Below are 27,457 nucleotides of genomic sequence, written 5' to 3'. Positions count from 1 at the left end.
GTATTAATGCGTATTTCTTAATTAAATCCAATAACGGTGGAGAACGACGCCACAGACATGAACATCTCGAAGAAGGTTCGTCAGTGTTCTTCTTTCACTTGCTGTGTCTCTCATGCGAGCACAAGTTGGCAGCAGCAGCGTTATCTTCAGCGGCCAGTCGTATTTGGTACGCTAATAAGAATCACTACGTTTTCTAGCTGCCCTAGCCAATATAACATGCATGTCCTGCCGAGCTTATTCACTTCCGATTGTACGAATGAAGATCGTTCCTTGAATATACGAAACACTACACGTCAACAAAGCCCACTTGTTTTAATAGAAGCTTTGAAGCTCATATCTCGAACAAACAGATTTAGCTTTCCAAAAAAAAGCCGATTTCGTAATTCGTTTTGCTCGCTCTATTTGATTTCGGCTTGTTTTTATAATGCACGGCCTTGTTGATTCATGTTAGTGAAACACCTAAGTAAGGTACTTATGCGCATTTCTTCCTGGTAACATATCCATACCTTCGTCCCACCTGGAAACCAAAAAGCAGGTATAAAAGCACCGTGAGTAGTAAAACCCATGACATTAAGGACAGTCCCGAAGTGTAGACGATAGTATTAGTTTTATATATTTCTGCCTAGCTAAGTTTTTTTTTTGAAAATACTAGCAAGGACAGCACTCTCGAAAAGCTAAATCGCTGGCAGTGACGAAAAATTACCAGGTCGTGGAGAGTCAAGTTGCAAACGTCGGCCACCTACCCATACGGTTACCCCTTTCGGGTGCTTCTTATTCAATGTCCTCTTACTGCCGTTTCGGCGGTCGCCATTTCTACTTTGCTGCCGTTTTTTCTAGACTGGAACGCCTGGCGACATGTCGTACGCTCGCTATTAGGAGGCGGTCGAGCCTTCCAGAGAGCATTAACCCGCTGGGCAAGGGATGAGTGAGTGACCCACCTCGGACAAGTTCGCACCCTAAGTCTACCCGAACTCTGCCAGAGTCAGTCGTGTAACCGGCCTATTTTTCTTCTTCCGTCGTATGTCGCCAGCTGTAGAGAAGTCGAGTCATCGATGGGAATTTAGTCGGAATAACGATTTGCCTCTGTTCTTTATATTTCCCGTTCCCTCTTTCGCTTTGCCGTTCCTTCTCTTTCTCTGTTTCCGTCTACTGCTTGTCCTGATTTCAATGTCCCGACCTGGAGGTAACAAAAGACAAAGATAGGGTTCGCTTATTTCGCATGTATTGCTGATCGTGTTGCTTACGCGCTCTTTCCCAGGAAGACGAACTGGAATATAGCCACTGGAGACATCGTTTGTACTGAAGCGTAGTGGCGGATCCTGCTCAGAAGAAGGCGACATACAGAACAGACGAGAGTCAGCTTCGTTATTCTATAATGAAGGCAGTGTTCGTGCGGCGGAAAATTCTCGCTCTTTCACTGCTGGGTCGGTGACTTGGTTCGTCCTATATGGAGCGAAAAAGAACAGCCTCAAGTAAAGTTACGTACAACGTATAAGACAGCTGGAACTAAATAATGGACCCAATCGCTAATCGCTGCGCTGCTTCTGGTCCAAGTCATTACAGCATATCTGTGAGAACAGGAGGAATAAGCTAATTTTAAGCGAAGCAAGTTGACCCCTTTTATAATGATAGATGATGTTCTTTCTTGTGATAGCGAAAGCTAAACACCCTTAGGTTCTACCCTGTCACATATCGCAACTTCACGTTGGAATGGAAGCTTTGGCCTGTTTTTCATACAACTCCACATTCTTTGTTAACTTACGCTATCTTTGAGTTGAGGAAATGAAAAACTCAGCATTGTATTAGCCGCAAGTACCCGGTATCACTTCTTTTCTACCGTCCAGTTATGAAGGCCAGGCAAACTGCTTGATCGACAACAGCAGACGATTTTCTTAATGCCAGCCCGGTTTTTTTTTCAATTCCGATCCTCTTATCTCTAGCGTAATCCAACAATTCTAATAATACAAACCATATTCATAGTTAGTTGCCTCAATGACCCTCAATGACTGTCCATCTGTACCCATTTGCCCCATGATGCGTGTGTTCGTATCCGCTCGGATATGTGTCGTTGGTCATTGGTCTGTGAAACGGAACTGAAGATCAATTTAGGTGAACGCAAGGAAAGAGCAGTCAGGACTGGGACCAGAGCGTCGAGAGCAAGAAAGATAGCGGACAAAGCCGATAAAGGCACCCTGCTAAAGACACTTCAGTACGGGCGCATTCCCTTTAAACTGACAGGATAGCAGGGACGATGGGGAATTGAGCGGAAAGAGTAAAAATGTATTAGAAAGTGCCGGTTGCAGCATGGCCAGTGGTAGTGTTGGTACCTATACGTGAAATGCTGTTTAGTCTTCTTCATGGAAACGCTGACACACTACACTGTATCATTTAACAGTGACGCATCTTTTGACAGACGCAATGCAATACCACTGATCGGCAGGAGCGGCATCCAGCCTCATGGCAGGGGCATTGAGCTTAGCGGCATACCAACAAATTGCTCTGCAGAAGTTCATACCCTTGACTCCAGTCGCTCGACAGTGACGAAGCACAAAAGCGCTGTTTTTCGCCCGCCAAACCAGTGGCGGTAGAAAAAATTGCAGTTAGTAAAAGGTATTCGTTCCTAAGGCTCCCCTTCGCGGTTTGGCGGTCCTCACGTTAACGTCAGGATCACTTGCATCCTTTAGCCTTCTTGCCCTTTCCATCTCTCTTAGTTTCATTCATCTCGCGATGTAATTTTCAACAATAACAATAGCTGGGGAAAGCTATCTTTTTTTACTCTACAACCCACGTTACTACTACCGCTGACGAGAAGTTGAAAACGCGTCTTGTTTTTCTAACTTTTAGTTGTTTAGGTTTGACCTGGGCGGAGTACCCGACAGAACGCCTTCGTTCTTAGATTCATCCAGTTCCCCTAGCTACTGCTGCTAGACCCTTGTTATTCAAAGCTCGTTTCCATTGGAATGCTGTCTGTTTTAGCTTTGTTAGATGGATTCTTCTTCTTTCTTCTTTCGACATGCACTTCTCGTAGAACCAGTTCACCCCGTCTCGTCTTCTTTTTGAAAGGCAAGTCTTCTTTGGCCATCGACGGGATCCGCTTGAGTCTCCACGGGTTCTGTAATGGCTGCCAGCGGTACCTGGTGTACACGAAAGTTAAAAGCCTTTGCAATTGGAGGGAGCTGGTGGAACGCAGCTCCGCTGGCCTTTTACCATAGGAACGCAAGTCGAGTTGGCATCTCCCCTATTCTCAAACAATTCTCGCTGCTTTGTTTACTGCCTCGGTCGCTACTGTCGACTTCTGTAAGCCCCTTCACCCAATGACTGCTGGCATGACTAGCGTATCCACGTCTTGCAGCATTCTTCTTGAGCTTAACCCAGCAATGCCTTCCTGAGCATCTCAACGGGTAGATATATCGTGATGGGGTAATGGTCGGCTCGGGTCTTTCTAACGTGGCAATCTTCTCACGAGTCTGTGTCTCAGCGTTTTTCTTTCGCTACGCTATCCGTTGGCTCGCAGTTCTTGCTTCTAGCTGTCTTCCCTATAAAGCCCTCTACCCGAATATGTTGCAGCTGGCAGTACTACAGTAGCACTATTGCTTTCACTGTAAATTGCTCGTACTCTGCTGTCTGCGTTCGTTTTCTCCTGGAACCCACGACGCTGCCACCCCGCTGGCACTCAGCTTCTTCCATCCAACGACTAACCCATTCACCTCTTCGCATTTTCTGTCCTGTCCCACCGGCCTTTTCTCTTAGCCGATGTTTCGAGAGACCGGGCAGCCGTTGGTCGCGTCGGCCCCTATCGATGTTTGGGTCGACTACTACGAACAACTAAGTAGACTGGCACCTCAGCCACGAGCGAGTTCACCTCTCACCACCAGCGTGCCTATAAAGAACGCTCGTGGTTGCTAGTACGCGAGCCTCTTCCTGCAGCCCTCCGCGGCTGTTACCGCTGCCCATTTCCACCTTGCGAAGCCGTTCCTCCATTGCCAGCCGCCTAAACATGGCTGGTACAAAAGCGAGCACCTTCCGATCCTCTTTCACCCCAATAACAGTACCAGTAAAAACAGCCACTTACGGCGCCCTTGGAAAACCGTCAAACGACTTACTGGTGCTGTTCAGGAGAAGCTGTGAACACCTTCTCGGTCCTGATGTTTTGCTGGGCGCTGAACGGTCGACCACATGAAAAAGAAGTAGGGCTTCCTGCTACTGCCTCTACCTCGGTGCTATTGCTTTTGCTGCGGCGATATTAGCAGTGAATGAGGCCTCTGCCTGATGAGGGCCCTATTTCTTGGCTAACAGCTAACTCAATCTCTCGTGTATCATATGTATGTGAGTGTACTTGCTTGGCTGTATTTTATCCTCTTCAGCATATTAAAGCACTGTAGTCATTCTGTCGTAAGCTAACAGCAAAAATAGTCATAATAATTAGCAAAAATTGCGGATTTTATCTTCCTGGGCACATTTCACGACCCACTGAATCAGCGGTTTACCACTAGAGAATCTGCTTTCTCTCAGCAAAACAGTCACAACATATCTGTCATGATAAACTTCATTCTGACGTATTGGCCAAAAAGGAAAGTCCCCGTGATAGTTCGATGGTAGAACGCTTGCTTACAATGTGAATATGAACGTAATGCTGATGCTGTCGGTTAATATTTGTGACGGAATGGGTAACGGCGGTTTCGAACGAAAAACTCAAAGTAATTAAATTTAAGGTAGGAAGATTTCTTACAGTGACGTACCAGTGACCAACATACGCATTTTGCTCTACTACACTCTCTGTTTTGAATAGAAAATTAAAGCTTGCTAGTCAATGCTATCGACGCCTGTCGTTGTGGTAATGGGCCCACAAACGTGCTCTGGCACGTTTGAACCCACCGGGTGTGCTTTCTTGGCTGTCTACGCAATGCCCGAATTTCTAGTTTGGTTGTTTCTTCAGCTGTTCGTTTCTATAGATTCGTTTTTTTCCGTAAGACAAAGGACATAACGAAGAAAAAAGTTAGATGTACAAAGCAAAAGGCCAAGAAAGATCCCATTGGCCGCCTTGCGTCCTTGTGCCTATCTTTGTACGCCAGCTGTATACGAGTGTGACCTCTATGTACTGTGTTGTGCAGGTGCTTTCGCTCATCAGTGTTTACCATCGATGCTCGCTATCGCGCTTCTGCCACCGTCGGTTCTTTCGTCTGGTCGTGGGAACGAAGAAAATGGAGCATAAAAGCAAGAACCTCTTCTTTCGTCCCTACTTCCTCTCAACCCCGTAGTTCTTTCCTCAATTCAATCTTTTTCCTTTCCCGTTCCGGTCGAACAGTCAGCCAGGGGGTTTGCTCACTGCGTGGACTGAGTCTTAGGATGCCCCCTCGCTACTGTTAGTTGCTTCCGTACTCTCTCTTTGTAACTACCTACTGCCCGTTGTTCGATCAGAGCTACCTAAAACCACCCCCGCCATTTCTACCACCGTTTCTACATCTAGACATAAACTCAAGATATTAGGGAGCTCAACTTGTCTCTCTGCAACCTTAACAACACCAGCTTTGAATTCGCGAGAAATGCGGCAGCAGCAGCAGCCGCAGTAGAAGCGAGCCTTGGCCGATCGTCCTCTTCTTAGCCCCTTTCTTGCTGCTCTCACGACAGATCCTATTACCACCTTCTTAGTCTGGCGACACAGGTAGGGTCTCTTGTACACCAGAAGTTCAAGGGGCTTGCTTCGGCCTTCTCCAGAGGTATTCGGGTCTTGGTTTGGCGACTTACGCAGCTCGCAAAGACTCTGCAGTAGCCGGCGTAGCGAGCTGCCGATCTTTCTGTTATTGCTGCCACAGCCTCTGTGAGCCTTCGCACCTTGCAGTTCTTGGCTTGCTGGAGGACTGCTTTGCTCATTGGAAACCGTTGCTTACTCATCTCGATATCCCCTTCCATTGCTGGCTCATGTCACTTGGTCGATGGGCTGGTGGGTCTGGCAGGCGATGCGCCAGCGACTGTAGCAGTCTCACCGGGTTTCTTTGGTTCTCCTCGTTTTTCTGTCTAGCTCGAAGGTGTCAGCAAAGGTCCCCCAGGTGGGCGCTGCTACTTAAGCCAGCCTCTTGGCCCCGGTGCAATTCAACGAGGCGAGGGAGGGGATGCTGGATGGAGAAGGGATGCGAAGTCGGAGCTATTGCGCGAGCAGAGCTCATGCTGGCAGTGCTGCCGTCATATTCAAGAGCCAGTAGCTAGCAATTAGGACGATCCTTACAAACGTTTTTCGGCGGGATTTTTACCAACGTAGTGAGCCAGCAAACGGTAATAACTGCAAGCAGCAACGCTGGCAACGTTAGGGCCGGTGATGCTGACGACGACAGGAGAAGTGCAGACGACAGGAAAAAGATAGAGTTGCTAATGAAAATAACTTTCGATTGAATGCAGTAGCCCGCTTCCCCGGTCGCCCATCAAGTCAGTGCGGGAACACTGCCGCTTTTTTCGTCGAAAACGTGAATCTCTGAACGTAAACAAGTGTTTTTCATTTTTTCAGTCGTCGTCAGAGACGGCCTCCCGCGGTACAAAAACACAGACTAAATCCAATACGCAGAAAACTCCGGCAAAGTGCGGGACAGCCCGTGCTACCATCTAGTGGTGAATCAAAGTGATGTAATCAATCAGAATTTAGAGGGAAATTTCAATCGTCTTGGAGCGTTTGGCGGAATGCACGCGCATGAGTGAACTGGTATGTCTGTATGTGTGTACGTCTGTCTATTTACTGTGATTTATGTATACTGCATACATGCACGCGTAAATATAAAATATATTTCTGATGCGATTTTTCATAATTTGCAGCTGTTAGGCAAAACCGGTATAGGAAAAGTAGAAAAAATGTGGGTCCCTGTTATAAACCGAAGTTAGAATATATGCTAAACGGATGGACAGTAGATACATATTTAGGCGCATTTAGCGTAGATCAATACGGCTATATATTATATAAAGTCGAATTGACCTCGGTTGTCATTTATACGCTATATCAGGGCCTATAAGTTTTGCAAAAGACTATTTTTAGTTATACTGCACAAAAGCTCTCCGAGTGGTACCTTCTATTTGTAGACACCCAGCTAAGATTGTTTTGTAACATATCTAGAAGCTGCGTGCGCTTCGTAAACCAACTATTAACTTAATAAAAAAAAAAAACATTCCGCGCGCGATGCTCGTAAAGTCACAAAGCTTCCTTATAGAGTCCACATGGTAAACCTTGCCCAGTAGACGTTGTGCAACGTGGCTGCCTCACGCATCACCGACTTACTTTTACAATCTACTTTTATTTTTACTTTTATTATGCATTTTTTTAACTTCACAATAAAATCCTGGGTAAATACAGAGCTTGCAGTAGCAGCCGGCATTATCGACATCTATCATCCACTGCTCGAGCGGGCTTTGATGCCGCTGTCGCAAATCTATCTTTTTAAAAGTCGTCTGCTTTCGCTTCTATTGTTCAGTATTTTCGCAAAAGTTGTCAGCGGTCCCGCCTTACTTGCCCCAGGCTGTAGAGAGTGGTTTTGGGTAGTAGAAGCATTTGGGAAGAAGCAGAATGGGCTTGCTGGAAAGCCGACTGGATGGTGGGGTAACCATGCCACACGTCGAGTGCAAAAGGGCAACCCTCGGTCACGGCAATTGCCGTAGCCCCCCTCTGTCGCTGCCAATGTGCCCTTGCCTTTGGTTAGCGTTAGTGGCAAAAGTTTGTAGCAAGGCTGACGGCCAACCGTTCGGCAGTGTTCAGCGCTGGAGCCAGTTAGGCCAAGCAGCCGTCTCCATCGGTGGTGGCAACGGCTGCAGAGGCTGTTGTGGTGGTCGTGACTAAGGCGGTTAAGGCGATGGCGGTTGTGTTTTGGTCCCTGACCCACATTCATTCGAAGCAGAGGTCCAGGAAATGGGAAAGTGCCAGGCCATTGAGCCTCCTCTGCTCTTCTCGAAGCTGCAGCTCCCTATTTGCCCTTGCTGTTGTGACTAAGCGCATCAGCCCAGCGCGAAAGACCAAACCGGTTCCGACCATGCCCCTCTGCCTCCGCTCGACGTCTCCCTTGTGAAGAGAGAACGAAAGCGTCTGATGCTTCTGTTGTAGTCACAGCCAACCGTTAAAGCCAAGTTCCCGCCGCATATCCCCGCGAGACGTGGGTATCAGCAAAGCTGCTGAGGCTGCCACTCGTCTCTTTACCAGCAGCACACTAGTGTAGGAGCAACCATGATGGCGACGAGGGAAATGAAGCCAGCCACTGCGCCAAGTGGATGAGAAATCTCCTCGAAAAGGGAAAGCGAGAAGCGATGCTGAGGAGGGCGAAAGGGCCTGATGGCTCAGGAACCAGCGACTAGGGGCTTTTTGAGAATCTCGCGAGAACGTAAGCCACCGAAGGCTGATGCATTTGTGTAGTCGTTGTACAGGATTCAGTGGATGTCCGCATTCCCTTTCCAACAAACGCACAGTTATACGCTTACAACTACGTTTACGACAAAGATATTGTATATATGTACATATGTGTATATAGATATACACCAATCTACATAGCATCCCTGGGCAGGACTGCGTACACATACTGTGGGGGATCAGTCGGCGACAAGCAACGAAACCCATAAGCCTAGACAAGCAGCGCCGTAGCAAAGCACACATTAACATCTGATGTCCGTGGCATTCGAAAGCAGTGACGCTTGAAAATCTCCAGCTTCTCAAAAGCCGAGCTGTCAGTTGGCTCAATCTCTTTTCAAGCACTAGGGCAGTTATGAGGCCAGTATGGGTTCATTGGGCCGCACGCACGGTTATTGCACCTACACCCCCCACAATACTACGTAACACCCGTCAGTCCTAGCAGTAAAACATTGTACCACCCCATTCTCCATCACCGGCTGCAAAAGGTAGCCGAGCAGCTTACAGAGGCTTCAGTTTCAAAGTTAGTGCAAGTGACGAACCAGCATTGAGCTCTAACAGGAGTCCCCCCCTGGGTGAAAATAGCTTCTTCATTCAGAGGCACTGTGCCTCGTGTTTTGTTCGTTGGCCAGCTAGACGCCAGGCTATGTCGCCAGATAACGAACCGGCCATAACATACATACTTATGCGTCACATTGGCCATGCGCCCGCCATCAAAAGCCCTAACACAGAACCGTGCTGAAGCTAGCTAGCTCAGTTGACTGCGTAGAACCATGTGCTTTGGCAGTATAAAATACCAGGCGCAAGAGAGAGTCACAATAAACCGATTGGGAGACCGTCAATCAACTGCCCACGTTGATCGAATAAAGTCCTGGTTTCGCCCGACTTCTATCCCACATCGAACAGTATAAGGTGGCACCTTTGCTTGGCTTTAACCGATTCGACCGCAGCGACCGAACACCACCACTGTTCAGGGGACCTTCTCGCTCCATCCTGGTCCCTATATCATGGCGGGAGACATGATTTTTCTACTGCAGAGTTGTCCCAATCCGCCTTTTATAGCCGTATCGGCAGTAACAGAAGCGAGAATTTTTATACTTCGAATCGCGCCGTGTTCATGTCTGTGTCGGGCCCGGTTTCGCGTCCCAGGTGCGACCATTGAGTTTTAACAGCGCAGAACAGCCCCTCAAGTAATCGCCGAAAAGGCAAATAATATTTGCTGAACAATTAATCATTGTTTCTCATTGTTTTCGTTGTAACGATACGTGATGGTACAGATATTGTTGTGCAGATTGCAGATATTTATAGGCATTTTCCACGTCGATTTTTTTGTGAACGCCAAAGCGTCGGTGTGATGGCATCGCGTATTAAGATTTCGGGAGAAAAGCGTGCCTGAAAGGGAGAGAATAAGGGAATGCATGAAAAGTAGTAGACAGGCTGATACTAAAAATAGAAAGAAAGTAAAAGTAGCCAAGGTTAGGAGTCGATATCGATAGACCAGCCCTGCCCGTGTGTCGTACCACTTGCAACGTATATGATAGATTGTTTACGCGCCAGCAGATTATTCAAGACTCCGTCTAAGACGGGCCGTGCGAAGAAAACCAAAGTAGTACCCAGATCGATGACAAGCAACGTTTGATCATCAGGAAGAATACGATGTTAACTTCTATGATATAGCCCCTACTATTGCCGTCTTCGTAGCGGTTGCGTGCAAGGGGCAAACAGTCGAAGTAGACAAAAAGGAATAGTTAATTGCTTAGCTATAGTTCATTGGCTCAGTCAATCATTGCAGTGAATCGGCTTTGTTTGTGTATAGCATTAGAATTAGACTCTGGCCACGGACAAGGCTTCACTGTTGTTACCACCTGTACAGCTATTCCTGGCGGAGTTGTCCTCCGCTACTGGTAATTTACGCCTCAAGTGTCCGTTATGCGAGACCGCGCATCCCCCACCGGCGCTGCGCTCCAAGCGCCGCTTTGCTTGGCTACGTCATTGGAACAGCAGTAAATAAACTTGCACGACAATAATGGGTTTTTCCTGTTCGTACCGGCTTACTCTTTCTTCTTTTACGTATCAAGTGTCACGAGAAAGGTGTCATCACTAACAGCGGACATTGCCCACCATCGACTACACATCAACCATCAAGAAAATGGAAGACAGCTTTTGCCGTGTAAACCCTCCTTTCCGCAGTGCAATTGGAGGCCGGCTGCCAACTAACAGCAGCGAATTAGGCAGGAACAGCGAGGCAATACTTAGGAAGCCTAGCAAAGGGCCGTAAATCAACTAGCTAGAGGAATAACGGAGTGTCTTAACAACTAATCCGCCCCCACAGGTCCTACCATTATTCTACTAGCTCGCCGGTCAGTCCGCCTTCTCTGCCGCGCTGCTGCTGTTTCCAACATCAACGACTCCTCACATCAGCCCGAAAGAACAGAACGCACCTCAACGAATGCCGGCGGCTAGAAAGGAGCATTGACGCGCAAAACGAGAACCTAAAACGAATAGGGTGGCACCTCAAGTTCTACAGTCCCCAGTACGGTGATGCTGATAGCAGACAGAAAAACAAATGGTCCAATCAACTGAAGAAGAGAGGAACCCAAAGGACCTACCGGCCACCAAGGCTTGGCCGAGAAAGAGGGTTGAGCCCAAGAGACCCTGACGAGTAGTACACCAATAGTACTAGATCTAGGCGTAGGTTCTGAGCTGAGGACGACTGACACGCTAAGTAGGAGGTGATCTCTATCGCAGACACCCGCCAATACAGGAATGAACTCGTACACACGGACTGTTGATGAGATAGTTAGAGCTAAAGTGAAAGGCCCAGCTTTCTTCAGGCCGGCAGGGTCCTGCAGGGACTAAACGCGTTCCATCGACAGCAGCAGCGTCACTAGGAATCGCAGTAGCAGCAGCGGCAAAGGTAGGTAAAGAAGACGCGAAGTGAGACCAAACTAGCGCTGTGCCGTATCGGATTTATAAGGCGAAGGCCGGACCGGAGGGAGCCAATCAAATACTAGAGCTGTTTGGGGGAGCACCAATTGTGATTACTACTTAGCATTTGGTCCCCTTCAACCAGCTGTAGTAGAGAGCCGATCACCGCCCGGGTTACCGGCCCCCATTACTGGGCCTATCGACAGACCGCATCTTGGCAACCCGGTTGGTTTCGTCACTCGCCCGACGAAACTTCACTTCTTTTCGTTCTCAGCTAGTGACTAGTAGTATTAAACGTCATGGAACATGTCCCAGGTAGCCCTGTTTTTGAGTGTACCCATTGGGATTTCTCGCAGAAGCGTAAGTAAAATGTTCTGTTTCAATCGCCGTATTTCTCTGGGCTGCTATATAGGTAGCACCACGTTTTCGAGTTGAATAGCTTAAGACAAGTAGATTCTATCACATGACTTCTCAATAGCTGTACGTTGTTCACGATGATGCAACTTCAAGTTACACAGTAGGCCGATGTCATGTTTCACTATACTTAGATGGTAGAATTCATTATGTTATTAGTGTGAACCTAGGATCACCCTGAATTTCTCGCTAACGAACCAAACATAGGCAGATGTTTATTTTGAAGAACCTCTTCGAAAAGAAACAGGATGAGGAACGCCAAATAATCAGCATTTCTGAGAAGTACTAGTCCCGAACTTCTACGTCGTTAGCACTCTTATTAGCACCTTACGAATTCCAAGCTGAGATGCTGTAAGTTACATGACCTTGCATAAAGGTAAGGTTACGTAGCTATATATCAGATGCTTGCTTTGTGGACTTGATCAAACATCAATTTGGTCATCATTATATTAGTTGTATATCATTATATATGTCCACAGATTTCACGCAATAGTAAAACAGCTAAAATGAAGTTGAGTACAAAAATGTTCAATAAAAACTGCAAATATCTTTAGCTAATGCATGAGCATGTGCCATCTTTCAGTAAAATAGCTCGTACTTCGTTTGATCCAATCAAACAAGTGTCTTTAGTCGACTGAAGAAAAATTCACTGTAATATACTTTAGCATTTTCGTTCGAAAAAACGTTAGGCTTCGTCCTTCCAATAAGTTCCATTGTTCCATCATTTGCTCATCTGCACACGTAGACACGTTCCGCTGTGCCTTACTCTAATCCTAACTGAACAAACCCTTATAGCTAGCCTTTGAGTCAGTGTTGTCAACGTCTTGACGTGCCGCCGAGCGACCATTTTCCCAGTTACTATCAACGCCTGATAACAGCTGCGTACCATTGTTTCAGAAAGCTTTGCCATGATAAGTTGTATAACAGAAATAATTATCCCCTTTGCACACTCGCAACCGCGCGATCGATAGAAACATCCGTCTCTACTACTAGTACAGGTAGTAATACCAGTAATTGTGGTAGAAGCTGTTCTCTTCACATACGTGCTGTGTTCCGTGCAAGATCCTACCCATTCCGCAAATGATCTTCTTTCGGTAAACTCGATCGGTGCATGCAGACGATGTATACGGACGACACACAATGAGAAACGTAGCCAGCCATACCATCGCTTAAGGCCGGTAGAACGACGGTTTAGTTCTCGCTCTATTGCTTTTGATGATGCTACGTTGTGCCAAACACAAGCACTCACTCCCCGCACGTTTACCAGAACCATACCCTAATTTTGAGCGATCCTATTTAAAACCTATGAGACCTCATACTCATTTTTACCGTCACTCTCACAGATACTAGTAAATACTCAAAGTCGCGTTTGATATACAGCTAGGCCAATGACGGCTGGTCTAAATGGTCTTCCTAATTTATTATTATTGTTGTTGTTGGTAATGCGGTTGACCACACAGCAAAAAACGATAACACCAAAAATAACAAGAATCAACACAATGGAAATAGGAACTGCGAGCTAAACTGATACAAGATAACTTCCTGCCATGTTGCACTTAACGGACAAAAAGCACTTCTCAATAGGTTCCAAAATGGCGGGACAGCATAACACCGCTGCTTCTTTTATCACATTTCGATCATCACTGCGTTCAGCCCCCCGCCCACTATCTGGTACGTCACAGCTTATTCTCTCTCGGTCACGAACGGTTCTCCGGATTGTTGTCCGACACACACTCGAGTGACGATGCCATGAGAGCACAAGACGTTGATGGAAGTAGTATGGTACGTTGTAACGCACAGCTTGCAATGAATGAACTGACACAACAAAACATTAAAGAAATATTCACCTTGATTTCGTTAAAACAAAAATTGTGTTCGTACCATCATTAGAAAATTCTTTAGAGTGTTTGTCATCTTTCATGTAAGTGGACCCAGCGATAGCTAGCGTCACCGAACGCTCAGTCACTTTATAAGCTACGAGAATGGGGAACGTGGAACCGAAAGAGACGATCGGTGAACGCGAAAAATGACAAAGATGGGGAAAAAACGAAGAGAATCAGACGGCTAGCTGTACACATCAATGCAAGTCTCCGCCGATGACGCGCTGATGCCAACGATGGCTGCAGCGGCGAGATAGACATCGACGTAGAGAAGGGTGGAGACGAAAGTCTAGGCACAGTGCCTAGCTGAAGGACACTAACAGCGAGTAGTGACGGTGGCGTTGGTTCCAGTGACGGAGTACGTTGCCCCTAATCGTCTATACGAGGCAAGACTTAGTGGGCCGATCTGCCTACTGACTGGATAGACGGCTCATACGACATTGCATCATTGCGTCACGTTTTGCGAACTAGCATAGCTTAGCGAGTTCTCAGCGGAACTCAGGTGTGCACAATGCATATCATTAGCAGCGGCGCTAACGGCAGCAGGACGGGAGGCAAATGCGGCGAAAAGGCCCGGAGCGGGATTGAGTCCCTTATATCTGGTGTTAGTAAGGGGACATTGGGTGAAGCCGTTGGTGATGTCAAGCGACAATAATGTTTGACGAGTAGATCTTAAAGTTCGTTGCCAAAAGTCACAGGTGCATTTGCAGCAAGTTATCGCGTCTACCACGGAAGGAGAAGGCCTTGAACTGTAGCAACGTAGGTGATGGCGGCCGCAGCAGGACCAACAATAAAGAGCGAAAATCGTGTGCTCTATTCTTAAACTCGACCTTTTGTTGCGTTAGGTTCTGACGCTTCCGTTGACGATTAGTCTGTTGTGGTGATGGCGATGAAAACGGTGACGACCTTGCTTTTGGTAACGATGAAATACGAAAATCACGGCTAAATCTGTAACTGGATGTAGGGCCGTTCATGCATGCAGTAGATACGAAGTGATCTCTCTGAAGGAGAGATATTTTCAAATAATATATACCATTAGCGTATTCTATCGAAGTTTATTATAAAGCGCTTATGTTAATACTATACATACCGCACTCGATATAAATGATGGCATCAAGAATCTTCCAATTCAGTCACGGTATTCATCAATTGTTTCTGTATCTGTGGCCATGTGTGATGCTTGCCATTTGTGGCAACACAGATAAGAATTCGGGTGCCATCAAAGTATGAGTACAGGTTTCGATATATCGAAAAAAAAAAGGTATTCTTAGCCTTTGCTATCGCTACTGCCTATTACGTTCTATCAATTAAAGCTATATAGTACATTTTCTGTAACGACGTTATATCGTGTCATCGCTGTCGAGCGTAGCTTCCGTGTTTGACTCATTTTGATATTCTCTGATCTAGTCTTGAAAACACGTGAAATTTTCCCAGGAAGTATTTTCCAGAGCAATAATATGAAGTTTCATTACATCTTATGCGAACGTAAGTGAACATACAAAAATATATTGCTCAGTTAAACACCGATAATAATTTTATTATATCATTGACAGCTTTTTTTCCGCGAAAAAACCTTGTGTTTGGACACATATGATGAAAAATTAGATTTATTTACATAACTTGCAACCTTAGAGATTAGTTCGGGAATGAAACGGGAGTGCTGTTACTGACCATAGAGAAAGTTCGTACTGTGAAAGTCTAATTTGAATTTCGCGCCACATTCAATCACACAGTACGTTATTGTTAGTTTGTGATGATTAGATAAACTTTTTTTTTTTGTGAACTTGCTAGATTTAGCTTGTTTTGAAAATGCTTTTCCCAGTGAAAGTTGATTACGTGTGGGTGGGCTACCACGGTTCCTTCGCGTTTCGCGACTGTCAAAGTTGCAAAACCAATCAGATCTGAGAAGGTTAGTTTTAGCTCTTTAAAGCCATTGTTGTGTCTGGCTTCATTGTACTGAGTTCTTCCTGAGCATTGAAATAGTTACCAAAGCCAACCTTATGCGCATCTCACTGCTCTCTTTATTGCATACTTGCAGAGCGACGCTTAGATCCATAATCCCATATTACACCGAAGAGGTTACCATGGGGTTGTGCAAGATCAGCATAGGCGGATAACACATAGTCATATGATTCATAGATATACGGCCAACAATTGTTTCTGTTCACTTTTCAAGTTGGTATAATATGAGTTTACTGTAAAAAGAATACGAAACACCGTGAATAATTGATAAGAAATATCGTTTCATTTTAGCGCGCCACAATAACTGTTTGTTTAACTTGTTTGCTAAGTAACTGAAGATAAATTAAATGTTTTTTGGATTACTAAGAGGCAATCAGATTGGAACTAAATAATCTTACGACATAATTTATTTCAGTCATACAGTAAACTGCACTTACTCGTAGAAATTTAGGTTGTTTGGTAGATCTTCAAGGGATCGATGATGCAGGTAACTAACGTAGTAGGGTACTTTATAATATATATAAAAAAAAAAAACGTTTACTTTACCCTGTGTGCATGATATCCGTCAATACTGCTAATACTTGCGGATGGATTTTCCATAATGACGATTCGGCTCCTTAAAAAAGGACAAATTCATTGCCCGGGGTTATTAGGTAGTCGAGTTTAGGTAGCGATTTGAATTTCGCAAAAGTGGTGCGTTCGAAACGTGGTTATGTCCAAACTAGCATGAAGCCCAATGTATACGTTGCGCTGCTGGTCGATAGTTAGTTTCCAACGGTCGATCCTCTTCATTGCTGCAAATTTGATGGCAGTGGTGCGATCCAAGAGAATATATATGATCTGGTCTGCCGCTTCGTGGACAGTCTGCAACAAACTGATAGGACCGGAAGGTTTATTTTGACGGAAACCGTTCGGCGAAATGGTTGAAGGAGATTATACGTTTCGCCGCAGCTCGATGCGAGCCACCAAAACAAGTAGTGAGGTCGTGTCTACGCGGCCGGCCTTACTATAATATGCTTTAGAGGTCAAAGCTGAAGCGGACAATTCGGACGTTTTTAAGTAGAGGTTCAATGAACGTTTCCCTCCAGCCTATCAGGTACGTCCTTCGGAGGGTTGTAGACAAGGGAAAAGACGTTCGAAGCGTTCATTAAGGTCCAGCGAGTTCTTTAGCACCAGTTAAAGTTCACGTACAACGACGTACGGATCCATTATAAAAAGAACATCTAAGTACATTTCTTTTGCCTGTTTTATTTTAACAGCTATATGGGTGTTGTATAATGCCTTGGTTCAAAATACCTCGCGTTATACGCCAGAGGACCGCCACGAAAGACGGCCGACAATTAGCGAAAGTACGTCTGTCCAGTATGGTCTCACAAGTCGTCGTACAGTCAAGGTGTGTTATCAGTGTCGAACACAGGGCCATCTGCAGGGTAATTTCACGTTTATATAACCGTCGAAAACCAAGTCACGTCAGTTCTGTATTGTAAACAATCGACAAGATGCTGTGCCTCGTTCTAACCCTGTGACAGTTAAAAAGACCAGTTGATATCTCTAGAGTCGATGAAATAGGTAGTCGTGACCGTCCACGGCCCCATGATCTACCGTTCAAGTGGATGGGATCTTGCATGCATTTTCTATGAGTAACTTCGAGACCTCGTATAATATGCTAACTATTGACCCCGAAGAGGGTGTGAAGTCTCAGTCACCGACCTGGAACACGGCGGCTCTTTGTGGCTAGGCCGAGCTCAGGGGTATGTATTATTCCGGTTTAAAGGTCTCCTGCACGGTTTTTCATTTATCAAAAAAAACTGTTCGAGTTCCTTAAGCAGCCGATAAGGCTTCTATGCGAGAAGTTCGTGCATTTATTCGTAAAGCCGGACAAGCTATTTGCCTGTATGCACATTCGCCAGAAGTCAGCGCAACATAGCAAAGGAGTGTAGCAGATATTAGATGATGACGCGATTGAGCCCTCGTCCCATCTGTAGGTTTCTTCCTTCGTCCTGGTAAAAAATGGTTTGATCCAACTTTGCGTGGACTACCACCAATTGAATACGGTTACAAAGAAAGACGTCTTCCTACGGATCGACAATATCCTTGATGTATAGGAAAAAACCAGGTGTCCTCTATCTTGGACTGACGAGTGGCAGACATCCTCGACACCCTCTGTCATGGAAAAAACGTATTTTGTACTCCAGAGAGTCTATATCAATTCGAGCGGATATTTTACGGGTTAGCCTGGCGACTTTTAAGCGGCTGCTGAACTGCATGCTCAATAAGTTGCGATACCAGATGGCTCTGGTTTATCTCGATGATATCAGTGTATTCTTTCGAGTATTCAAGGAGTCTTTCCACCATCTTCGGCAAGTGCTTTCTGTACTGGGTACCGTCAGTCTACAGTTTAAAGGTTCGGATGCGTTCTTTAGCTGCGCGGACAGTCGTGAAACTTGGACATATGGTTTCCCTGTGGGAAATCTTTCCTGATCCAAAAAAAAGTTGCGGCAATAGACGCGCTAGTACTAACTACTACTGTTTGTCAATTACGGAGCTTCCTGGAGCTAGCGTCTTACTACCGCCGGTCCGCAGAGGACATTGCCAAGGTCGCAAAACCGTTGCACGACTTGCTAAAAGCGAACGTTTCTTTCCCATAGGTCGTAGGCTTCGAAAGAAGTCCTGACGGATCAATCCATCTTACATCATTTCCGGGAAGACCGAAGTGAGTGGCGCTGGTTTGTACCCCAAATGGTTGGTGTTCAGTTAGTTCGATTGGGACGTGGGGCACGTTAGCCTACGTAAATAGGCGTCGCTTGGTCCAACAGGCGAAGTGGCATTATTTGGAGGCGGAGTGTTTGGCGGACGGAGAAAAAACTGCCGATGCCTGTATGAACGGCGATTCGTGGTGGTCACTGACAGTAGCCTTCAAAAATATCTGCAGAGAAAAAGGAACCGCTGCCCCAAGCTGGCCCAATAAGCTCTGACGCTGTTGAAGCGCGACTTCGATGTGCGGCACCCTATATACTCGGTAAATCGTAACGCCGATACGCTTCCAGGGCTACATGTGGCGGTACTCTAAAGAAAAGCCTCGCTGGCCCTGTATCAATTGCACCAGCTGGTAAGCCCGCTTTAAGCTTCGTTGGCAACCATTCTTCTGAGAAATGGTCAGGTCGTCCTGCTGTTGAAGGATAAAACGACCGGTGTTTCCACGATCGGCCGAACCGGCGCTATTCGCTCTTTGCCACCAAGGCTATACGGCCTTAACGAAGACGGCCTTATATTTGGCGACTCAGTACTTCTTAGAGAGGAGTACTTTGGCGAAAACTCGGAAACACGTCCGCAGTTGTAGCATTCGTCAGCGAACAAAACCAAACTTCGAGCAGCAAAACCAAATTCCGAGCGCCGTCTGCCCCAGACGCTTGCGGAACTGCCGACGCACCTTTTGCACGAAAAGTTTGGGAGTTTACGGGGCCGCTGTGCGTGTCACTTTTTTTCGCCTGGTGCCGTAATAGAGGTTTTCAGGACCGGTATGGGTCCGTGGACGCGATCGTTGCAGATAACCCCAGCCATTTCCGGGACCGGCGCACACGACGGTATCAGGCACGTCCCAACATGCGCTATATGAGGACGTTCGTAAACCATCCGCAAGCGAACGGACTAGTAAAGCAAACGGTGTCAACGGTCACGAAGCGCCTCCCAATGCATCTGCATGAAACGCCCAGTTTCTGTCTCTCCAGGATGTTCTGGGTAATCGGCTTTAGTGAGGATACTAGAGTTAAAAAACACTAGGCGCAGCGCTGTTCTAATTGTTCTACAAGGTCAAGGCCATGCTGCCAGGGAAGCCGCTGAAATCACCGTCAGCCCGGGAGCCCGGTCGTTCAGTGTTTAAGCTGCGGAAAGAGGGTAGTGCCTGGCTTTTCTGGCGAACACAGGTTCCAAAAGAGAACTTCCCAGGCTCCGGAGCTAGCACTCCGATACGTCACGGAAGCTCAAATTTAAGCCAAGGTAGAGAACAGAGAAGCGAACTGCACAGTGCACAAATCTTTTACGTGGGCCATGGCACCAACGTGTTACCCGGGGGCCTACAGGATATTCAGAATAATTGAGCGCGGAATAGAGACACCCCGTCTGATAGCGTGCACGCTTGAAACGAACGTATAAATTATATAATTACAATAAGTATATTTTCAGTTTCGGTCGGCTGTGAATACATAATACTTTCTCTCCGGCCCGTTTATGTCTAGCCTCCAGCGGCTAGACTTCTATTCTAAGACGGGCTATTCTTTGCTCTTTTTCTTCTATGATATTGACTATGTATAATGCCAGATTTATCATGACAAAGCTAAAGTGTGGAATCTCAAGCTCATTCAGTTAACTTTCTTATTTTTAACTAATAATTTAAAAATTAGCGATACGTCGTGATACTACAAAAGTGCAAAAAAGGAAGTTCGTGCAAGGCGTTTTACCGTAAAAACCTTGGTTCTAGGTTCTTGTAGTTGACATATTACGAGTTCGTTCTTTCTAATCATTCGATTGTCAGCAGCTCTTTAGCCCCATCTCTTTCACAAATACTATCTGTTAGTTCGACCTCAGGCCTTTCTCAGTTTGTGTAATGAAGGTTTAACATTATTGCTACTACTATTTTTTTGCTTTGTTCCTACATTTGTGACAAGAACGCCACTCAGAACTACACATTTTCCGAAGTTTAAAAAACTAGACAATTCATTGTACTTTGATTTTAGATGTTCTACTTTGAAAATTGGAGAGTAACCGCGATGATTCTAAGTAATCCCGTTTGCGATTCATCGTATTTTTAATATCGGCACACCACGCAGGTATATCTAGAAGTCATAAACAGCTTTCCTTGCGGCCTTTTCTGTTTCCACTATCATTTCGATGCCACTCATAATAAGCCTGTATCCTAGGTGTAGCGATGCTGAGAGGTTTGTTTTAGTCAAAAGATGCACTTTTCAAAAGTTCAAAAGCGTTCGCCATAGCATTCATTCACTAACAGCATTTTCTTCATTGTTATTTATTCCTTAAAGCGTAACTGCCATCGCCCTTGCTTCTACAGCCATCGGCCGATACGTACGCCAAAACTACAGCTTCACACACGTTTCGAAATAAACATTTTAATACCTTTCACATATCCAGATCGTTTTTCCACAAGCCTTTTACGAGCTAAATGAAAATCCTTTCTCTAGCATCTACGCAACGTTTTTTCAGCTTCTTCCTTATGTATTCTCCATTGCAGCCATAATGGCTTGTTCTTAGTTTTTTTTTAATTCGACGCATGTTTACTGGAAACTTATATGGATCCCTTTTCGAACCCGCTTCTGTTATGTGGAACCCTTTGTGAATCTCGTTTCGATGTATGCATGTTCAACATTTCGAATTAATGCACCCACCTCAGCCGCTCCTCACTATAATATGAGTGACCGTTCTCGGCCTTGCACAGGTACCCCAAACAGAGAAATTTAGAGCGATATATTATTGATCCTTCGTAGTGGCGGGTGAATAAATACAAAAAAAAAAAAAAGAAGCGTTCAGCATCAAGAAGCTATCGAATGCCGCTGGTTTTAAGCAACTAGGGCGTGACACACATTGAAGAGGGACTTAAACTTGAAGAGTACGAAAATTAGACCCCGTTTATAGAATACCAGATACCAGTCGTCTCTAGCGGGAAAAAACAATGTAGCTATTGAATGAGGCCAGGAAAAGGATGCACTACATCTGGTTGATCGACGCAATTGATCTAGTCAGCTATTGACAGCCTTCATGTGTGCGGCTGCTGCGGCATTTCTGTACTTTTATTTCGTTTTTCGGTATGATGATTTTACCCTTTTACACACACGCACCATTAAATGTCACCTTGATAAGGCCAATCTAGCTAATCCTCAGTTGAGGCTCGTTAATCGAATGACGCTAGATGCTATCCTATTGCAACAGAAATCTCTGACGTGTATTACTCATTTGTGCAGCGAACTTGTACTATGAGAAAGAAATGGGCATTTTTTTGTCGCTATCGCTGTCCGATACGGCTGAAGTCCTTTTAACAATTACTGGTAAAACCCAATCTTTTTTGATCCCTCCATTAAATGTATACATTCACTCTATCTTATATATAGCTCCTATGTGATTGTCCACTCATCAAGGAAATGTAGAGATGATCTAGATTTAGACCTAATCGGAGCATTATTTTTCAGCAAAGACGCCAGAAACGCAACAGGCAATGAATATAATAGCAATCTCTCTTTTCACCTCTTGCAATCGGCCGTGTTAAGTCCTTACCCAGATATCCATGCAAGTAGGCCGAAGCTCTCCTTAATTGACAAATATACATATTACTGTCAATTGAATCATGCTAGATTGTTGCCTATATTTCTATCCATGTTAGTTTTTACTCGTGTGACATTGCTCAAACGCTGTTAACCCTTATTGGCTCGTCACAAAACATCCATGCGACGGTATACTTCAATGGCGTGGATCATTTTTTACGACTATATCTTCGACACTTATTTGATGTTCTAATTTAAACGTCAAATACCATCCATAAAACTAGCTTCTCTATGGTTACCATACAGCGAACTTTTCTTTTTGGCTTAAAAGTTCCTTCGGTCTCCCCCTCGTCTCCGATTTATTTTCGTATCTAAACTTCTTTATTATCAATATTCCTTTTATACTCCAGATCTTTGCCCTTATCCATTTCGTTTCTACTACAGCCAGGACGAAACTCGTACAGCGACTCACTGGACTCACCTGGACCAGCCTTGTGCTCACATGAATTATAGGATCAAAATGAAGCAAAATTTGAAAAATCCATCTCAGTATCTCACGAATCGTTCATGTTCCACTTTTTATTCGCCCTTCACGTTAGTTAGCTGTGTAAAAAAACTTCGTTTTACTGTATAATATCGCTTACATTTCTAACGTAACCTTGACGTTTATTCAGAAGAAGAGGATCTTATTCCGCGGCCGAATCAAATGCCTGCTAAACTATCTTTAACCTTAATCCGACTCTAAACCAACCTAATTTTAAGTCTACCTTACGTTATAGAAATACAATTAATTTATATACACTTTGTTCGAGTACTACCTGCGCTCAGCCCTGCGTCTAATTAACTTTTCCTACCCCGTTTATACCTATATTTAGTATTCAATGTACGTTCTCTCTTTTCCTAGGGGCAGTGATATTCATCTCTGCGGAATGGAATTGGCTGTGTACAATTTAAAATAACAACAATTTCTACTGTATGATATCTTGAACTTACTGCTATATTGTATTTCCACCTTTGTGCGTATCAGTTACCAAGATCAGTTACGTAGATTGCCCAACATGTATATAACAGTAATAATAATAATAATACCAATTACCGTAATAACTTATCATGCTTTATTATTATCTATTAATTAATTAAATGCATGCACACACATGATCAATTTTTGCTAACGTGACGCTTGATATCGCGTTTGAGCGTTTAGCTGGCTCACATACTCATCAGGAGCATCCACAGGAAAGGATTTGGAGTTCAAGTCGCCGCGTATGCCGAGAACCACTCGTGACTGTAGTCTGCGCTTTCCAGCTAACGAATGAGAGAGTCCTTCGCCATGATCCCATTACCACTGGATTACGCCGTTAGGTTACCACTGCGCGCAAACTAATCCATACTCATGCTACTTGCCTACGAGGTGCACGCCTTGCGTAAGGTTGCAGATGCATCATTTAACAGTTCCTTCCGAACAAGGACGGCTATGTCGAAAGTACGCTTCGTTCTGAACTATGTCTGCCAACAAGTTGGCATCTTGTATCTTTGCATGGCCCCACCTTAACAGAACAGTTACACGAGAGGACACGCTTCTACTGAGTAAGAGAGTCCTAAGGGCGTTAGTTGGAACGCCGAACGCAGTGTTCGCTCTTGGTTAGATATGGAATAAATGAAAACGATACTATAGCGATGAATCTTACCATGCTCCACCTGTTGTATCGCCTATGTTTTCCTTTGGAGTTGCATACATTCGTATTGGTTGGAGATACCTAGAACTCCATCTAGCTAGCTTTGTTGATAGGTGATCAACATGTGTGATAATGATTCGAGACTATAAGGAAACATTTTTCTGCCTAAAAGTTACGCGATTTTGAGCGCGACCTAATGATAAGGGTAAACTGAACTACGGTATATTGATTTAAACTTAATCAGAACGATTCAAGCTTCAATAGGTACCAGGACTCTGCGTCTTAAAAGTTACTGCTTATAATCCGGAGAAACTAAACAGAATTTTCTTTGTACGTGTCGAAACAAGCGTTAGGACGCTCGTTGATGTTATGAGCGCTAAGAAACTGGTTAGCAATACCAAACTTTTTTAAAAAAATTGTTTTTAGGCATTATTTTTCCACGGAAGCATTTCAGAAGTTTCGTTGTCGCGTTTTTCTTTAGCACAAGTAAGTTTTTCATAATTTATACATTCACTCGCAGGTACACTGATTTGAAATATCTGAAGTTCGAGAACCAAGCGTTTCGTCTTCACGTATCTAAGTTAAAGTGAATGTTTTCTATTTTTTAGTCCAAGTTAGTAACTTTACCAACATGTTTTTCGCCTTCTCTTGTACGAATCAGTTTCCTCAAATCTCCAAGTATCGTAATTTAGCTTTTCCACTTGTTTCTTTGCCTCTACTCGTAGCATCACTAGTATTTTTGTTGTGAACAAACTCTTGTAGCCTTAATGAGAGTAATCTAGCGGACTGCCATACTTATTTAGTATCTTTTCTTCCATTCCTGATAATAGAGTACGGGAAACCCCACTCCCTCTGTTCGTCCCATCGAATAAGTTAACGACATACGAGATAGAACCATCGTCCCTGCAACTCTATAGCGGCCAATAGCCGCCATTCTTAGCAGCGTTCTCGGTCTTCTTCGAGGTCTTGCCTTCAACCTCCCCGGCAGCTCCCCAGTGCCCCGGCTCTTCAAGCCTTCGTCATGCAGTATCGGACCTATATGTTCGCACCAGAGCGGAAGCGACGTACCCGTACAGCCATCCCGCCAGCCACCAATGAACGTTCGCATTCAAAGTTATAGGTTTCACTGAAATGTATTTCATGGCCTGCATAGGCCAGAAGGAACGTCCCGCGACAAATTAGGGAACCTAGAGGCTATAGCACGACGATTCGGAGTGAGGTTTTCAAGTTACTTGGATATTGCGAAAGAGCATACAGCATAATCGTGGATATGTGGACATGCGTAAATGCATACTCGGATTCGGGAACGGAAGAACTGCTTATGGCCTAGCGGACATGCAGGCACTATTGTCCTGGCAATCATGTAGGAGACAACGATTCCCATTTTTGTTGGAAGCTGTTGCATCGACTGCTGATATGGCTTCAAAGCTAAACATTGTTTTCTGAATCAGGAAAAAAGTGTGAAGATCATGCTATCTCTAGCTTTAGGTTTGGCGATCGGTTTCATGATAACATCGAAACCGTGTTTACTAAGGGTTCGGTGTGTCAGAACGCTTCGTGGCATGCGTGGTCTGCCTGTCGAACGAAACATTAATGGCATTTTGCGAAAACATAGGGAAAATATTATATTAGAAATGAGTTTATGTGTATACACAGGGTAAGGCGAAAATCGCTAGATACAAATATAGTGTATATTGTATATATACAACGTACGTATATAATATACGCATGTATACTGTGTAGATGCAAAATAAGATTACTCAAACTATCAAATTTTTTTTTCAAATCTTCAAGGATTTTCACATCATGCTGTATATGATACCTGCTCAAATATTGAAGAATAATGTCAGACGATAATGGGATAACCTTGTAACTTTATAATAAACTACGATAAAAGCAATACGTAGTATATTCGTCATTCAATTATGGATAATTTTCAGATTAAGCTTTTGCCTATAACCCAATGCTTCACCCACTAACTAACGGATGCATAGGAAAGCCGGGTTCTCCAGTGACAAACCTTCCTCAGAACCCAATCACGACCACTGCGACAGGAGAGCTACCCGAAAACAGGTACTGCCAAAATTTTTCATGTCGGAGAGACCGCTCGCAAAACCGCGAATTTTTTTAATTGCCCGAAGTCGACGGTCTACAGGGTTGTCACTTGTGATAAAACTTCCGCAGAACTTAGGGAAGATTCGCAAATGGTAACATGAAATTTTCATGATAGAAAAACGATTACAAACATTTCGGCAACGCCTAAGTAATAACAAGGCGTAAAATGCATATCTGATAACCCTAATTAATTTAGTAGTACTTTTTCAGGTTAAAAAAGACCTGTAGAATTTGAAAAAGATCATATCGTTTTATTTGTGGCACTTTAAGCACAGGTTAATGTATATGGAAGTCAGAGAGATCCTTTGATGTCTCCGAAGCCATAAGCTCTCCTAGTCTCTGGAAATTTGCGCTTTGACGAAGTCAGGATTTGGTTTTTTTCTGTGGTTCCCTAGGATGCTGTCATTTAGACTAGGGTCAAATGTTGTTATAGACATAAACATATAAACCCAAAACGACCTCATGCAGCCACGCACGGTTTCTTTAAACATCGAAGCCATTAAAACAACAAGTCTCTTGACGTTCTCTATAGACTCTAGGGAAATTGCGAATCCATTCCACATCGGACGAAAAGTCATATACATTTATGGATTGACTGGGTAGACCACCGACTCTTACGAACTATTTGGTCTCTGATATCCTGATTAAAGTGCCCGTTAAACTAGAGACAGTAAGTTGTCAAAGTGCTTTCTATCAAAAAAAAAAAAGAAAAGAAAAAAAGTACTACACTTGTCATGTTAGAGGAAAGATACATGATTGTGAACGTTAGCGTTAATCATTCTTGGCACTTGACGCTATGCATTATGTAATATTAGCTTTATATACTTCTATCGCTCTATAACGATGGTGGGACGACAGAGGGGTACGTATACTTCCGAGGAATGCAAAAATTATCCATTTTCCTTCAACAAATTCAAAATAAACTTCCAAGCAAACCTGTTACAGTTCGTAATCAAACTATCTTTGGAATTAAAATATATAATTATTTCATCTCAGTGTTGGCCGGTTAACGACGCACGATACCTGCGACTAAACCAGTTTTAATTTATCTGCGTCTATATATATTTAGTATTAATTGCGCCTTTATTAAATTAAATTAATACAATGGTTAATCCTTAGGCCTGTTCGTCTTTTATTTTCGATGTTTTAGGTCAATGATGGCCCTGACAGCCTGCTTTAGGGTGTTCTCTTTTTCACATCTTGAATAAGGGACACATTTCCGGTACCAAGGAACCTAAATGGCCTAAATAACTCATCCATGATTTGTGTTGGTGCAACCCGCCTTACATTTTTCCACTAGCGCTGAGATTCACAATAATTAGATCTTGTTTTCTTTACGCTTCCTATCGAAGCGAACGGCAGTAACACCATCCTTTATTCTAATACTAAACGGCATTCCACTAAGAATCTCCTAATATATTCAATATACGTGACGGGTAGCTGTTACTGCTTCAGAAGTGCTGATTACTGCACGAAGACCATTACCATTACCGGCGTTGGGTCTCTTAACAGACTCACCTCACCCATTTACTAAGGTTTCACGTGGATTTCGATACTATTCCGTTATCGCACTAGTCTTGTTACAATATATTTGAAGAATGGTAAGCGTAGCAGACGTCCTACGACAGTGCTGCAGCAGAAAGTAGGGTCGGTCAGGCCGCCACAGCTAAGGGAGCGGAAGGCCGGCAGGGACCTCCTCTTATAAGAGATGTAGAAGTAGTCATAATAGGCTATCGGGGCAAAGCTTAATGAGCATCTTGCTGGAGTAGGCAACCTCTGTGTACAAGGCGGTCTGAAGCAGAAGGAATCTGAGGAAGACCAAAGTCTCAAGAGAGCAACTAT

General features: G+C 44.5%; 1 protein-coding gene across 1 annotated transcript in view; it reads right to left on the bottom strand.

The window, feature by feature from the left end:
- Nucleotides 1–404: 404 nt before the first annotated feature.
- Nucleotides 405–27,457, bottom strand: part of LOC111244091 (cuticlin-1-like) — a 64,738-nt gene continuing 37,685 nt past the window's right edge. Inside the window, exon 8 of the mRNA XM_086981182.1 lies at nucleotides 405–517. Within this exon, the coding sequence (XP_086837308.1) occupies nucleotides 420–517 (98 nt within the window). The 3' untranslated portion in view covers nucleotides 405–419. The remainder of the gene's footprint in view (nucleotides 518–27,457) is intronic.

This window comes from Varroa destructor, unplaced genomic scaffold (assembly GCF_002443255.2).
Source record: "Varroa destructor unplaced genomic scaffold, Vdes_3.0 BEIS01000002.1, whole genome shotgun sequence".
NCBI classification, from domain to species: domain Eukaryota; kingdom Metazoa; phylum Arthropoda; class Arachnida; order Mesostigmata; family Varroidae; genus Varroa; species Varroa destructor.
Note: the sequence above shows the minus strand (reverse complement) of the source record. Positions and strands in the feature narration are given on the sequence as shown.